This window comes from Pristis pectinata, chromosome 4, assembly GCF_009764475.1.
Source record: "Pristis pectinata isolate sPriPec2 chromosome 4, sPriPec2.1.pri, whole genome shotgun sequence".
In the NCBI taxonomy this organism is placed as follows: domain Eukaryota; kingdom Metazoa; phylum Chordata; class Chondrichthyes; order Rhinopristiformes; family Pristidae; genus Pristis; species Pristis pectinata.
This window is the reverse complement of record NC_067408.1, coordinates 4,578,101-4,594,098: the sequence shown is the minus strand read 5'-3', so window position 1 is coordinate 4,594,098 and position 15,998 is coordinate 4,578,101. Positions and strand designations below refer to the sequence as shown.

General features: G+C 48.5%; 1 protein-coding gene across 1 annotated transcript in view; it reads left to right on the top strand.

Annotated features, from left to right (window-relative positions):
* gemin5 (gem (nuclear organelle) associated protein 5) overlaps positions 1–15,998 on the top strand; it is a 71,606-nt gene that overhangs the window by 34,943 nt on the left and 20,665 nt on the right. The window contains exons 14-19 of the mRNA XM_052013794.1: positions 847–986; positions 3,212–3,383; positions 5,669–5,887; positions 9,290–9,412; positions 13,499–13,618; positions 13,766–13,861. Coding sequence (XP_051869754.1) covers positions 847–986; positions 3,212–3,383; positions 5,669–5,887; positions 9,290–9,412; positions 13,499–13,618; positions 13,766–13,861 — 870 coding nt within the window. The remainder of the gene's footprint in view (positions 1–846; positions 987–3,211; positions 3,384–5,668; positions 5,888–9,289; positions 9,413–13,498; positions 13,619–13,765; positions 13,862–15,998) is intronic.

The window sequence follows — 15,998 nt, the reverse complement described above, 5'->3', positions numbered from 1 at the left end:
ATTCCATGCCCCAACCACTCTCTGGGTAAAAAACCTCCCTCTGATATCTCCCTTGAACTTCCCACCCATTACTTTAAAGCCATGCCCTCTTGTATTGAGCATTGGTGCTCTGGGAAAGAGGCGCTGGCTGTCCACTCTATCTATTCCTCTTAATATTTTGTACACCTCTATCATGTCTCCTCTCATCTTCCTTCTCTCCAAAGAATAAAGCCCTAGCTCCCTTAGTCTCTCCTCATAATGCATGCTCTCTAAACCAGGCAGCATCCTGGTAAATCTCTTCTGTACCCTTTCCAACACCTCTGGCAGTTCATTCCAGATATCAACCGTTGTCTGTGATTTAAAAAAAAAATTTCCCCCTTAAATCCCCTTTAAAACTCCTTCTCCTCACCTTAAACCCATGCCCTCTTGTTTTTGATATCCTCATACACACAGCGTCCGAGGTCAGGATTGAACCCAGCACGCTGGAAATGAGAGGCAGAAGCTCTACTAACTGCGCCACTGTGTTCTCCCCTGCACCTGCTGGCTGACAGTTATTCATGCCTGCTTGTCACCTGTCTGACCTGCACTGTAACTAGATTCAACTCGTTCGTTCTAAACAAAATGCTGGAAGCAGTCAGAGGGTCAGGCAGCATCTGTGGAGAGAGAAATGGCTCTGTCGCCCTTCAAGTGAACAGTGATCAACTTCGAGCGCTGAGTGTGTTTGTCTCTCCACAGATGCTCCTGACCAACTGAGTGTTTCCTGCTTTTGCTTCAGATTTCTGGTGTCTGCAGGGTTTTTTATGCTTCAGTTACACTCCCGATTTGCTTTACAAAGGAGAAACCATTTCCTGTCTCTTTTTATCCCAGAGCATCCCTCGGAAACACTGACCACGATGATCGAGCCGTTCCGGACGCTCACTGGACACACAGCAAAGATCACCAGCCTGGCTTGGAGCCCCCACCATGATGCTGTGCTGGTCTCTGCCTGCTATGATGGCACTGCCCAGGTGAGCGGCTCAGTCGGGGGATGGACCGTTAGGCTGATGACTGAATCGGGTGTGTTTTATGGGAAGATTGAACAGAGAAGATAGAACATAGTACAGCACAGGAACAGATCCTTCGGGCCACAATGTGCCGAACATGATGCCAAATTAAACTAAATCTCTTCTGCCTGCACATGATCCATATCCCTCCATACCCTGCATACTCATGTGTCTGTCTAACAGCCTCTGAAATACCACTTTCATATCTGCTTCCATCACCACCCCTGGCAGCCCAATCTAGGCTAAAACATGCCCCGCGCATCTCCCTTAAACTGACCCCCTCTCACCTTAAATGCACACCCTCTGGTATTAGACATTTCAATCCTGGGAAAAAGATACCGGCTGTCTACTTGATCTATGCCTCATAATTTTATAAACTTCTATCAGGTCTCCCCTCAGCCTCTGCCGCTCCAGAGAAAACAACCCAAGTTTGTCCAACCTCTCCTTATAGCACCTGCCCTCTAAATCCAGGCAGCATCCTGGTGAACCTCTTCTGCACCCTCTCCAAAGCCTCCACATCCTTCCTGTAATGGGGCGACCAGATGTGATAGGTTGATGTGATTGGGCACCAATGGGAAGAGCTCTTGCCTCTTGCCATTAGTTTCCTTGACGCGAAGCCCTGCCGGCTCTTTAGGCCTAGGTTTTTGTCCGTGGGGATGGAACTTAAACCCACACCTTTAGGGTGAAAGTTTGGTGACAGGTCCCCGTTGGTGAGTTACTTCATTCCTGAATGTTGAGGTGCAGAGGAGATGCCCCAAGCTGGTCGTTTCTGCTGAGAACAGCTGGGTTGTCCACCTTCAAGAAGAGAAGGGGAACTTTAATGGGGCCTTTCAAAACCGAGGAGGGTTTTGATACAGTAAATAAAACTGCAGGAGGATCATTGACCAGAAGGGAATGCAGTGCCTGGGGGGGTGGTGGAGGCAGAGACTCTCACAGCATCTGGATGAGCCCTTGACTTGCGAAGGCTACAGACTAAACGCTGGTAGATGGGACTAGTATCGATTGCTGCTCAGGATGGACATGGGGGCCTGTTTCTGTGCTGTATGATGCTATTTAAAGGGGATCAGCAAAAGGGTCACAGATTCATACAGCACAGAAACGGGCCCTTCGGCCCAACTCATCCATGCTGACCGAGGTGCCTTCCTGAGCTAGTCCCAGTTTCCTGCATTTACCCCATACCCCTCCAAACCTTTCCTATCCAGGAACACCTCCAAATATCTTTTAAACATTGTACCACTTCCTCTGGCAGCTCGTTCCATTTACCCACCACCCTCTGTGTGGAAAAACTTGCCCCTCAGGTCCCCTTTAAATTTTTCCCCTCTCACCTTAAACCTGTGCCCTCTAGTTTTAGACTTACCTACCCTGGGCAAAAGACTGACTTCGTCTTACCTATGCCCCTCATGATTTTTTAAACCCTTATAAGGTCACCCCTCAGCCTCCTTCACTCCAGGGAAAACAGCCCCAGCCTGTCCAGTCTCTCCCTATAACACAAGCCCTCCAGTCCTGGTGACATGGTTGTGAACCTTTTCTGCCCCCTCTCTAGCTCCATCATATCAAGAGCCAGGGAGGGGAGGAGAATGCTTTCACATTGCGAGTTGCTGTAATTTGATAAGATTTCTTTATTAGTCACATGTACATCGAAACACACAGTGAAATGCATCTTTTGCGTAGAGCGTTCTGGGGGGCAGCCCGCAAGTGTCACCACGCTTCCGACGCCAACATAGCATGCCCACAACTTCCTAACCCGTACGTCTTTGGAATGTGGGAGGAAACCGGAGCACCCGGAGGAAACCCACGCAGACGCAGGGAGAACGTCCAAACTCCTTACAGACAGCGGCCGGAATTGAACCCGGGTCGCTGGCGCTGTAGTAGCGTAATGCTCACTGCTGCATGTTGTCTGAAAGGGCTGTGGGTGGGGAGAGTCGGTGATGGGAGGGGAGTCCGTGGGCTGTGGGAGGGGATGTAGTGGATGGGGGGAGTCGGTGATGGGGGAGAGTGTCCGTGGGCTGTGGGAGGGAATTCAGTGGGTGGGGAGAGTGGGTGATGGGAGGGGAGAGTCCATGGGCTGTGGGAGGGGATTCAGTGGGTGGGGAGAGTCGGTGACGGGGGGAGAGTGTCCGTGGGCTGTGGGAAGAGCCAGCCAATAAAGGCAATGTCACTGTAAGTGTTAACACTGCATTGCACTACAGGTGTGGGATGTTCTGAAGGATGAACCCATGTGTAACTATCGGGGACACACCGGGAGACTGCTGGCGGTCCAGTGGTCACCAGTGGACGCAGACATCGTCTGGACAGGAGGAGATGATTTCACAGTGCGGCAGTGGGAGGTTTCGAAGCAGGAACACACCAGACCACCACAAGGTAGTGACGTTGTGGATCTATTCTTGCTTTCTGTTTTTCATCGATTTCTCGCAGATGTGGGTCTCGCCATCAAGACCAGTGTCTATTACCCTTGAGAAGGTGGGGATGAACTGCCCTCTTGACCTGCTGCAGTTCTTCTGGTGAAGGTGTTCCCATAGTGCTGTTGGGGAGTTCCAGGACTTAGACCCAGCGATGATGAATGAGCGGCTATATCACCAATAACCTGTCCTGGTCCAACCACGTAGACGCCACGGCTAAGAAATCTCACCAGTGCCTCTACTTCCTCAGAAAGCTAAAGAAATTTGGCATGTCCCCTTTGATCCTCACCAATTTTTGTAGATGCGCCATTGAAAGCATCCTATCTGGATGCATCACAGCTTGGGACGGCAACTGCTCTGCCCGAGACCACAAGAAACTGCAGAGAGTTGTGGACACAGCTCAGTGCGTCACGGAAACCAGCCTCCCCTCCATAGACTCTGTCTACACTTCTCACTGCCTCAGGAAAGCAGCCAACATAATCAAAGACCCCATCCACTCCGGACATTCTTCCCCCCACTCCCATCAGGCAGAAGATACAAAAGCTTGAGAACACGTACCACCAGGCTCAAGGACAGCTTCTATCCCGCTGTTATCAGACTCTTGAACAGACCTCTCATACGCTAAAGATGAACTTTTGATCTCCCAATCTACTTCGTCGTCGCCCTTGCACTTTGTCTACCTGCACTGCACTTTCTCTGTAACTGTAACACTATGTTCTACATTCAGTTTTCCTTTTGTTCTACCTCAATGCACTTATGCACGGAATGATCTGCATGGATGGCATGCAAAGCAAAAGCTTTTCACTGTACCTCGGTACACGTGACAATAATAAACCAATGACCAATATTTCCAAATTGGGATTGTTGACAATACCGAGAAGGACCTTCAAGTAGCTTGTTACTGAAATAACACGGATTCAAAATTTGCACCAAATTCCATTCAAAACTCACCCCTTATGCTTGCTAACCCCTCTCTGGCTCCTGGTACAGCAGAGCCTTACGTTTAAGCTTCACCAAAAAAAAGAGAAAATGCAGATACTCAACAGGTCAGGCAGAATCTGTGGAAAGAGGAACAGTTAATGTTGCATGCCATTTAACTTGGTAAATTGGTTTATTATTGTCAAATGTACCGAGGTACAATGGAAAAACTTCATTTTGCATGCCATCCATACAGATCATTTCATGACAACGGTGCATTAAGGTAGAACAAGAGAAAACAATAACAGAATACAGAATATAGTTTTGCAGTCACAGAGAAAGTGCAGTGCAGGCAGACAATAAGGTGCAAGGGCCACAACGAGGTAGATTGTGAGGTTGAGAGTCCATCTTATCGTACTAGGGGACCGTTCAATAGTCTTATAACAGCGGGATAGAAGGTGTCCTTGAGCCTGGTGGTACGTGCTTTCAGGTTTTTGCATATTCTGCGCAATGGGAGGGGGGAGAAGAGAGAATGTCCGGGGTGGGTGGTGTCTTTGATTATCACAAGATCACAAGACAAGGGAGCAGAAGTAGGCCATTCGGCCCATCGAGTCTGCTCCAAAGAAAAGGGAAAAAAGAAATGAGAAATTTGGGGGGGGGGGGGGCAAAAAAAAACCACACTATTCTAACCCCAATTTCTGGCCTTATCCCCATATCCCTTGATACCCCGACTATTCAGATATCTATCTACCTCTTCCTTAAACGCCTCCCATGATCTGGCCTCCACTGCAGTACGTGGCAAGGAATTCCACAAATTCACCAACCTCTGGCTAAAGAAATTTCTCCTCATCTCTGTTTTGAACCTGTACCCTCTAATTCTAAGATTGTGCCCTCTGGTCCTGGACTCACCCACCAAGGGAAACAGCTTCACCACATCTACTCTGTCTAGTCCTTTCAACATTTGAAATGTTTCTATGAGGTCCTCCCTCATTCTTCTGTACTCCAGTGAGTACAGTCCAAGAGCCGACAAACGCTCATCATACGTAAGCCCTTTCATTCCAGGAATCATCCTCGTAAACCTCCTCTGAGGCAGCGAGAAGTGTGCACAGTTGTGGACACAGCTCAGCACACCTCGAAAACCAGCCTCTCCTCCATGGAGTCTCTCTGCAGTTTCTTGGGGGTCTCAGGCAGAGCTGTTGCAATTCATTTTTTTTTATGAATGTTGTGCCTCTAATTCTATGTGCCTGTGATGCTGCTGCAAGTAAGTTTTTCTTTGCACCTCTGCATTCGACAGGAATCTTTGAACTGAAACTATTGTTCCCCAATTAGGGAAGAAGGTCTCTGAACTGGAGAGGAAGAAGGTGAACGGCTTGAAACCCAAATCTAAGAAAAGCAGGAAAAAGGCGGAGAAGTGTGTTGTGGGTCAGGAAGGGGCAGGTCTTTTGGACACTTCACCTCAGACCCTTCTGGCCCCCAGTGTCCGCGAGGAGAAGCAGGAATTTCAAGGGGAAGTTGAATCAGCATCCGATGAGACCTCTCGAGCTCCAGGTATGACTGACTGCCTCTCTGCCTTAAACCAGGGGTTGATCTCTTGCCCCAACCCCTGAAGGTCAAGGGTCGACAATTATGGGTAGCATCGTGGCGTGGCTGGTGTTGCTGTAGCCTCACGGCGCCAGTGAACCCGGTTCGATCCTGACCTCCGGCGCTGTCTGTGTGCAGGGTTTGCACTTTCTCCCTGTGACCGCGTGGGTTTCCCCCGGGTGCTCCGGTTTCCTCCCACATCCCAACGAAGTGCGGGTCGGTGGGTTAATTGGCTGCTGAAAATTGCCCCCAGTGTGTGGGTGAGGGGTAGAGTGTAGGGGGAAGTTGATGGGAATGTGGGGAGAGTAGGTTAGGGGAAAAAGAAATGTGGAAGAGGGGGAAAGTTTAAAGGAGATGTGTGGGGCAAGTTTTTTTTTAACACTGTGGTGGGTGCCTGGAACGGGCTGCCAGGGGTGGGGGTGGAGGCAGATACAACAGCAATGTTTACCAGGCATTTAGACAGGCAGGTGAACAGGCCGGGAATGGGGGAATACGGACCATGTGCAGGCAGGTGGGACTAGTTTAAATTGGCATCATGGTCAGCACAGTCATTGTGGGCCGAAGGGCCTGTTCCTGTGCTGTACTGTTCTGTGTTCCAAGAGGATTGATCTGTGAGCTGGGATGGACCAAACGGCCTCCCGTTATAGTATGGTCAATCCTGGCATCAGTATGGAGGGAAAGGAAGACTTGCCTTTGCATAGCACCAGTTGCAACCTTCGAAGGGTATCACAGCCAGTGAAGTTCCTATTGGTGAGTCATCACCACATGAGAAAATGTAGTGGCAGATTTCTGCAGAGTAAGATCCCACGTTTGTGGCGGTGCTGGGATGAGTACTGGTTCCAGGCCACTGGGGAGAGCTCCCCTGCATTTCTCAGTAATGTGATGGGGGGGGGGGGGTGCGCGAGTGCGCGGGGGTTTGTTACGAAGGTACAGTTTCAAAATGGCGCTCCCTTGGAACCCCAATGGAGTGTCAGCCTGCTCTTTTGTGCCCCTGTGTCTGGTGTGAGGCTTGAACCATGACCCACTGATCCAGAGGCATGACACGTGGAGTGCTGCAGTATCAGCGGTGAGGTGCTTTGATAAGGCTCGAGGGCTGTTTCCCACTTGGAGACCGAGCCAGTTCATGAGAGAGATTGCGGTCAGTTCTGGGATACTTCCGGCTGTTGGGTGTACAGAAGGAACTCTGAAGGCTTTCTCCAAATTCCCTGTCCATCCATGCTTGGAAACTTTGGGAGAGACTGAAATTTAGACTGGAAACGTTTCACTGACATATCGACAGGGACGTCAGTGGTGGGGGCAGTTTATTATTGAATCACCGGAAAAGGCATCATATTATTGGAAATATTTGCGTTATAACTTCTGTTACTGAAATGCTGGATATTCTGGGAATATTTTGAATGATTTATGGAATTATATTGATTCGAAAATGTGGTTCGCTTCAGTAATCGTCATTGCAAATCTTGGAATCGATAGCCTTTTTACAAAACGCAGACCAGACCACATAAGGAGGACAGACTTCCAGTAGGATATCAGTAAATCCGGTCAATACAATAGTTTCATGGCTACCTTGGCTTGCATTAGCTTGAGATGTTGTTTACTTTAAATTCCCCAAGTGCTGTGGTGGGATTTGAACTTGTGCCTCTGAAGGCTAGTCCAGAAATTTTCTTGGGGTCCAAGTCCATAGCTCCCTGAAAGTGGCTGCACAGGTTGATAGGGTGGTAACGAAGGCATACGGCATGCTTGCCCCTATTAGTTGAGGCACTGCGTTCAAGAGTCGGGAAGTTCTGTTGCAGCTTTTTAAAACTCTAATTAGGCCACATTTGGAGTATTGCATTCAGTTCTGGTCGCCCCATTATAGGCAGGATGTGGAGGCTTTGGAGAGAGGTTCACCAGGATGCTGCCTGGATTAGAGAGTATTAACTACAAGGAGAGGTTGGACAAACTTGGGTTGTTTTCTCTGAAGCGGTGGAGTCTGAGGGGAGATCTGATACGTTTATAAAATAATGAGAGGCATAGATAGAGTAGACGGCCGGTATCTTTTTCCCAGAGTCTAATACTAGGGGGCAAGCATTTAAGGTGAGGGGGAGGTAAGTTCAAAGGAGATGTGCGGGGCAAGTTTTTTACATAGAGAGTGGTGGGTGCCTGGAATATGCTGCCAGTGGTGGTGGTGGAGGCGGATACGATGGTGGGCACACTTAGATATGCACACTTAGGGGATACTCATGCAGGATACCCTAAAGGTTAACCACCAGGTCGGATCGGCGGTAAGGAAAGCGAATGCTATGTTGGCATTCATCTCGAGAGGTATAGTGTATAAAAGTAAGGAAGTGTTGATGAGGCTCTACGGGGCACTGGTGAGACCTCATTTGGAATACTGTGTACAGTTTTGGGCCCCTTATCTTAGGAAGGATGTGCTGATGTTGGAGAGGGTTCAGAGGAGGTTTACGAGGATGATCCCTGGAATGAAAGGGCTTACATATGATGAGCGTTTGTCGGCTCTTGGACTGTACTCACTGGAGTACAGAATGAGAGGGGACCTCATAGAAACATTTAAATTGTTAAAAGGACTAGACAGAGTAGATGTGGCCAAGCTGTTTCCCTTGGTGGGTGAGTCTAGGACCAGAGGGCACAATCTTAGAATTAGAGGGCACAGGTTTAGAACAGAGATGAGGAGAAATTTCTTTAGCCAGAGGGTAGTGAATTTATGGAATTCCTTGCTACGTACAGCTGTGGAGGCCCGATCATTGGATGTGTTTAAGGAGGAGATAGATAGATATCTAATTAGTCAAGGTATCAAGGGATATGGGGATAAGGCTGGAAATTGGGGCTAGAATAGGTTTTTTTTCTACTCATGGAGCAGACCTCCCCCCACCCCCACAATTTCTCATTTCTTTTTCCCCTTTTCTCTGGAGCAGACTTGATGGGCCGAATGGCCTATTTCTGCTCCCTTGTCTTCTGATCTTGTGATCACATGGATGTGCAGGGAATAGATGGATATGGACATTGCGTAGGCAGAAGGGATTAATTTAGTTAGGCATTTATTACTGGTTTAATTAGTTTGGCACAACATCGTGGGCTGAAGGGCCTGTTCCAGTGCTGTGCTGTTCTATGGTCTATAAATACGCACCATGTCCTCGGCAAGTTGAAACCCTTGTTTTCTCTCTTTCCCAGTTCCTCTAAAGGGTCTTTGACCTGAAACATTAACTCTGTTTCTCTCTCCACAGATGCTGCCTGACCTGCTGAGTGTTTCCAGCACTCTCTGTTTTTAAGTTCAGGCTCACAGTCTTGGATTTCCAGTAATGTAAACACTTCTCTATCATCTGATCGTTGAAATGTGGGATTGACATGTCTCCTGTTTATTCCCGACAGCACCGCTGGAAGAGCTCGGAGTTCGGGGAAACACGGAATCCTTGCCTCCCACTGCTGCACAGGTCCCAACAAATCAGAGAAGGAGGGAACAGACAAGAGATGAGAGGAAGAGAGAGAAGCCAGGTGAATCCTTTCTTTGCTTGGTTTGTGCTGTGGGAACTGTGCATCTCCTTAGGAGGATTGGGGATGACAGGGAATGAACTGAGACTCTGGAATCTTCCCAGTCTCCACCCAGATCTCCTGCTTAATGCCCCAGTGCGTTGCCCTCTGAGTGAATAGTGCAGTGTGGTTTCCGGTCACCACACGGGGGAACGTAATGTCCGTCACTAACTGGAAGTGAAGCCTTAAAACTCCCGATAATCCATCACCCTCAGGAATATGGTGCTGGGCTGGCAGATAGTCGAGAGTTATACAGCATGGAAACAGGCCCTTCGGCCCAACTTGTCCATGCCAACTTAGGTGCTTACCTGAACTAAGCCCATTTCGCTCTAAACCTTTTAAAACCATAAGACGTAGGAGCAGAATTAGGCCATTCGGCCCATCAAGTCTGTTCCACCATTCGATCACAGCTAATTTATTTTTTCCTCTCAATCCCATTCTTCTGCCTTCTCCCCGTAATCTTTGACACCCTCACTAATCAAGAACCTATCAACCTCCGCTTTAAATATACCCAATGACATCGCCTCCACAGCCGTCTGTGGCAATGAATTCCACAGATTCACCACCCTCTGGCTAAAGAAATTCCTCCTCATCTCAGTTCTAAAGGGATGTCCTTCTATTCTGAGGCTGTGCCCTCTGGTTCTAGACTCTCCCACTACTGGAAACATCATCTCCACATCCACTCTATCCAGGCCTTTCAATATTTGGTAGGTTTCAATGAGATCCCCCCTCATCCTTCTAAATTCCAGCGAGTACAGGTGCAGAGACATCAAACTCTCCTCACATATTAATCCTTTCATCCCCAGGATCATTCTCGTAAACCTCCTCTGGACCCTCTCCAATGCCAGCACATCGTTCCTTAGATATGGGGCCTAAAACTGCTCACAACACTCCAAATGTGGTCTGGCCAATGCCTTATAAAGCCTCAGCGTTACATCCTTGCTTTTAAATTCTAGTCCTCTCAAAATGAATGCTAACATTGCATTTGCCTTCCTTACTACCGACTCAACCTGCAAGTTAACCTTTAGGGAATCCTGCACTACGATTCCCAAGTCCCTTTGCACCTTTGATTTCTGAATTTGCTCCCCATTTCGAAAGTAAGATATGCCTTTATTCCTACCAAGGTGCATGACCGTACAGTAATAGTAACAGTAATTAGTCACTTTTATGTCTTTGTCCTGCCCTTTGCTGCTGCTGCAAAACAACAAATTTCACGACATACAGTATGTCAGTGATAATAAACCTGTCCAAGTCCTTATGCAGACTCCCTGCTTCCTCAACACCACCTGCCCCTCCACCTATCTTTGTATCATCCGCAAACTTGGCCACAAAGCCCTCAATTCCATCATTCAGATCACTGGTATATAATGTGAAAAGTAGCGGACCTAACACAAGCCCTGGGGAACACCACGAGTCACTGGCAGCCAACCAGAAAAGGCCCCCTTTATTCCCACTCTTTGCCTTCTGCCAGTCAGCCAATCTATCTATGCTAGTACCTTTCCTTTAATACCATGGGCTCCTATCTTGTTTAGCAGCCTCATGCGCGGCTATCCCGCTAAGACTATTGAATGGTCCCCAGTACTATAAAATGGACTCTTGACCTCACAATCTACCTCGTTATGACCTTGCACCTTATTGTCTACCTGCACTGCACTTTCTCTGTAACTGTAACACTTTATTCTGCATTCTGTTATTGTTTTCCCTTGTACTACCTCGATGTACTGATGTGATGAAATGATCTGTATGGACGGCTTGCAAAACAGAGTTTTTCACTGTACCTCGGTACATGTGACAATAGTAAACCAATTTACCAATATTCTGGGACCCAGGATGAATCTGCACTTGGAAAGGCAGGGATTAATCAAAGATAGTGCGGTCTTGTTCATGGGAAGTCTGACAAATTTGCTTGAATTTTTGAAGTGGTAACTAAATGTGTTGATGAGGGTACTGGGGTTGTTGTCATCTACGTGTCTTTACAAGGTCTTGTGCAAGATGCACACGGAGAATGGTCCAAAAAGTTAGACATTCAGGGCAATTGGCAAATTGGATCCACAATTGGCTCAGTGATAAGGCAACAGAGGTGAATGGTGGAGGATTGTTCTTGGATTAGAAGCCTCTGATCTGTGCACCACAGGGAACGGTGCTGGGATGCATTGTCGGTGATGTACATGAATGATTTTGGTGCACATTAGGAGGTATGATTACTGGTAACACAGATTGGTGTTGTGGGTAGTGAGGAGGATGGTCTTCAGATACAGAAAATTGATGGAACTGGCTGGGTCTACAACCCTCTGCTGCCCCCTGCAATCCTGTGCATTGGATCCTTCATACCAGGACATGCTCTCTTCTCGTTACACCATCGGGGAGGAGGTACAGGAGCCTGAAGACCCTCACTCAATGCTTTAGGAACAGCTTCTTCCCCTCCGCCATTAGATTTTTGAACAGTCCATGAAGACTACCTCCTTTTTCTTTTATTTGCACTCTATTTATTTTGTAATTTATAGTAAATTTTGTCTTTGCACTGTACTGCAAATTTCACATCATATGAGTTGGTGATAATAAACCCGATTCTGATGCAACCAGTCAGAATGCTCTCCACCGTACATCTGTAGAAATTTGTAGGAGTGTTTGGTGACAGACCGAATCTCCTCAAACTCCTAATGAAGTAGAGCCGCTGGCATGCCTTCTTTGTGTTTGCATCAATGTGTTGGGCCCAGGATAGATAAGTCATACAAGTCAGTGAGGCTGCACTTGGAGCACTGTGTATAGTTTTGGTCACCATGTTATAGGAAAGGTATGGTTAAACTGGAAAGAGTGCCGGAAAGATTTACGAGGATATTGCTGGGACTAGAGGTCCTGAGTTATAGGGAGAGGTTGGCCAGGCTAGGGGTCTTACCTGGGTCCTATATAGCTGCAACATTACCTCTCGGCTCCTAAATTCAATTCCACGATTGATGAAGGACAATACACTGTATGCCTTCTTAACCACAGAGTCAACCTGTGCAGTTCTCCGGAGAAGTAATCCACTGTCTGGCCTACCAATGGGGTAGACTCTTAGACTCTTTACTGCCCTCTGAGGTGGCCTACCAAACAACTCGATTCAAGGGCAGTGATGGAGAGGCAATACACGCTGGTCTTTCCAGCAATTACACACATCCTGGGGGAGAAAAATAAAATGACCATAAGATATAGGAGCAGAAGTAGGCCATTCGGCCCATCGATTCTGCTGTGCCATTCAATTGTGGCCTTTTTTGTTTGAACCCCACTCTCCCTCCTCCTCCCCAAAAACCCTTAACCCCCTTAACCAATCGAGAACCTATCAATCTCTGCCTTAAGTACACGCAATGACTTGGCCTCCACAGATTCACCACCCTCTGGCTGAAGAAATTCCTCCTCATCTCATGCTCAATACAAGAGGGCATGGCTTTAAAGTAATGGGTGGGAGGTTCAAGGGAGATATCAGAGGGAGGTTTTTCCACCCAGAGAGTGGTTGGGGCATGGAATGCGCTGCCTGGGGTGGTGGTGGAGGCTGAAACGTTGGTCAAATTCAAGAGATTGTTAGATAAGCATATGGAGGAATTTAAAATAGGGGGCTATGTTGGAGGAGGGGGTTAGATAGTCTTAGGCGTGGTTTAAAGGTCGGCACAACGTTGTGGGCCGAAGGGCCTGTATTGTGCTGTATAGTTGTATGGTTCAGTTCTAAAGGGACATCCCTTTATTCTGAGGCTGTGTCCTTGGATCCTGGACTCTCCCACTGATGGAAACATCCTCTCCACGTCCACTGTATCCAGGCCTTTCAGTATCCGGTAGGTTTCAATGAGATCCCCCCTCATCCTTCTGAACTCCATCAAGTACAGGCCCAGAGACATCAAACGCTCCTTGTGTATTAACCCTTTCATTCCCAGGATCAGTCTTGTGAACCTCCTCTCCATCTCCAGGGCCAGTACATCCTTCCCTAGATATCCTTGAGAAGCATCCTTGAACACGGCACCCCACCTGAATTTTTCCTTAACCCTGGACAAAATGGTGACCCTGGTCCTTGTGTTGCAGAGGCTGTGGTGAAGAAGAAGGGCAGGTCGATGCTTCCGCTGAGTACGTCCAACGATCACCGGTCAAAGGAGGAGCTCCACTCGGACTGTGTGAACCTCGCCAGCATCCTCTACGCAAAGGGTGAGTTGGGCTCTGTATTACTTCCCCTCACAGCCCCCCAACCTCGGTCTCTCGCCCCCCCTTCCTCGGTCTCTCTCCCCCCCCTCGCACACCCTTCCCCCCCACCCTCGGTCCCCCACTGACTCCGCAGTGCTTGTGTTGACACAGGGTCCGACGGACGAGGGCAGGCGGGGGCAGGTGACCAGGTTCAGCTCGGCCTCTTCGTGGACAGACCCGCGCTGTACAGGATGTTTCAGGAGGAAGGTGAGGACTGGGGGTCGGCGACCCATCACCGGCGGGGGTCGGGGATGTGACTCCCGCCATCCGGGGTGGTGGGGGTAAGACGCTGTTAATTTCTGGCCAGCACTTGGCCAACACAGTGTCTGACAGTCGGATCCTGAGGGTGGGAGAGAGCGTGGGATCTTCACGTGCTCTAAGCCGCTGATGTAGGGCCTGCCTTCCAGAGAGGGCCAACAGTGGACAAGCTAATGGACCTCTGGACACGTGGAGTGTGGATTGAGAGTTATACAGCCAGGAGACAGGCCTTTCGGCCCTTCTCATCCATGCTGACCAAGTTAGTCCCATTTGCCCATGTTTGACCCATATCCTTCTACACCTTTCCCATCCATGTACCTGTCTAGCTGCCTTTTAAACATTGCAACTGTACCCACCTCTCTACCTTCTCGAATGGCTGCGGTGCTCCTGCAGTGCTGTTGGGGAGGGAGTTCCAGTGACAAAATTATGAGGGGTATAGACAGAGTAAATGCAAGTAGGCTCTTTTCACTTAGATTAGGAGAGATAAGTACGAGAGGACATGGCTTTAGGGTGAAAGGGGAAAGGTTTAGGGGGAACATTAGAGGGAACTTCTTCACTCAGAGAGTGGTGGGAGTGTGGAACGAGCTGCCATCGGATGTGGTAAATGCGGGCTCACTCTTAAGTTTTAAGAATAAATTGGATAGATACATGGACGGGAGAGGTCTGGAGGGTTATGGACTGGGTGCAGGTCAATGGGACTAGCAGAATAAAGTTTCGTCACAGACCAGAAGGGCCGAATGGCTTGTTTTCTGTGCTGTAGTGTTCTATGGTTCTACGATGAAGGAACGGTGATGGATTTCCAACCAGGAATGTTGTTGAGTTGCTGCAGAAATGCACTTTCACAAACTCCATGACCTTCAAGGATTTTGGTATCGATTGTAGAGTTACAGAATTGTACAGCACAGAATCAGGCCCTTCAGCCCAACTTGTCCATGCTGACCATAGAACATAGAAAACCTACAGCACAATTCAGGCCCTTCGGCCCACAAAGCTGTGCTGAACATGTCCCTACCTCAGAAATTACTAGGCTTACCCATAGCCCTCTATTTTTCTAAGCTCCATGTACCTATCCAAACGTCTCTTAAAAGACCCTATCATATCTGCCTCCACCACCGTTGCCGGCAGCCCGTTCCACGCACTCACCACTCTCTGAGTAAAAAAACTTACCCCTGACATCTCCTCTGTACCTACTCCCCAGCACCTTAAACCTGTGTCCTCTTATGGCAACCATTTCAGCCCTGGGGAAAAGCCTCTGACTATCTACCCTATCAATACCTCTCATCATCTTATACACATCTATCAGGTCCCCCCTCATCCTCCGTCGCTCCAAGGAGAAAAGGCTGAGTTCACTCAACCTGTTTTCATAAGGCATGCTCCCCAATCCAGGCAGCATCCTTGTAAATCTCCTCTGCACCCTCTCTATGGCTTCCACATCCTTCCTGTAGTGAGGCGACCAGAACTGAGCACAATACTCCAAGTGGGGTCTGACCAGGGTCCGATATAGCTGCACCATTACCTCTCGGCTCCTAAATTCAATCCCACGATTGATGAAGGACAATACACCATGTGCCTTCTTAACCACAGAGTCAACCTGTGCAGCTGCTTTGAGCCAAGTTCCCTACCTCAGCTGGTCTGGCCCATATACCGCTCAACCTTTCCTCTCCATGTACCTGTGTAAATGTCTTCCAAACGTTGCAATTGTACCCGCCTCTACCACTTCCTCTGGCAGCTCGTTCCATATACCCACCACCCTCTGTGTGGGAAAACTTGTCCCCTTTAAATCTTTCCCCTCTTGCCTCAAACCTAAGCCCTCTGGCTTTAGAATCCCCTACCCTGGGAAGAACACTGTGACCATCCACCTTATCTATAATTTGTCTACCTTTATAATTTGTCTACCTTTATTTGTCACCCCCTCGTATGTCCAAATCCCACCTTCACTGGGAGCTTCAGATCACCTCACAGAATAAATCTGGAATTTGATGTCCGTGCTGGTGACCGCAAAACCACTGGATCATCTCCTTTCTCCCAGTGGCGTTCGGAGAAGGAAACACCTGGCCTTTGGCCTGGGCATGTATGTGACTCCAGA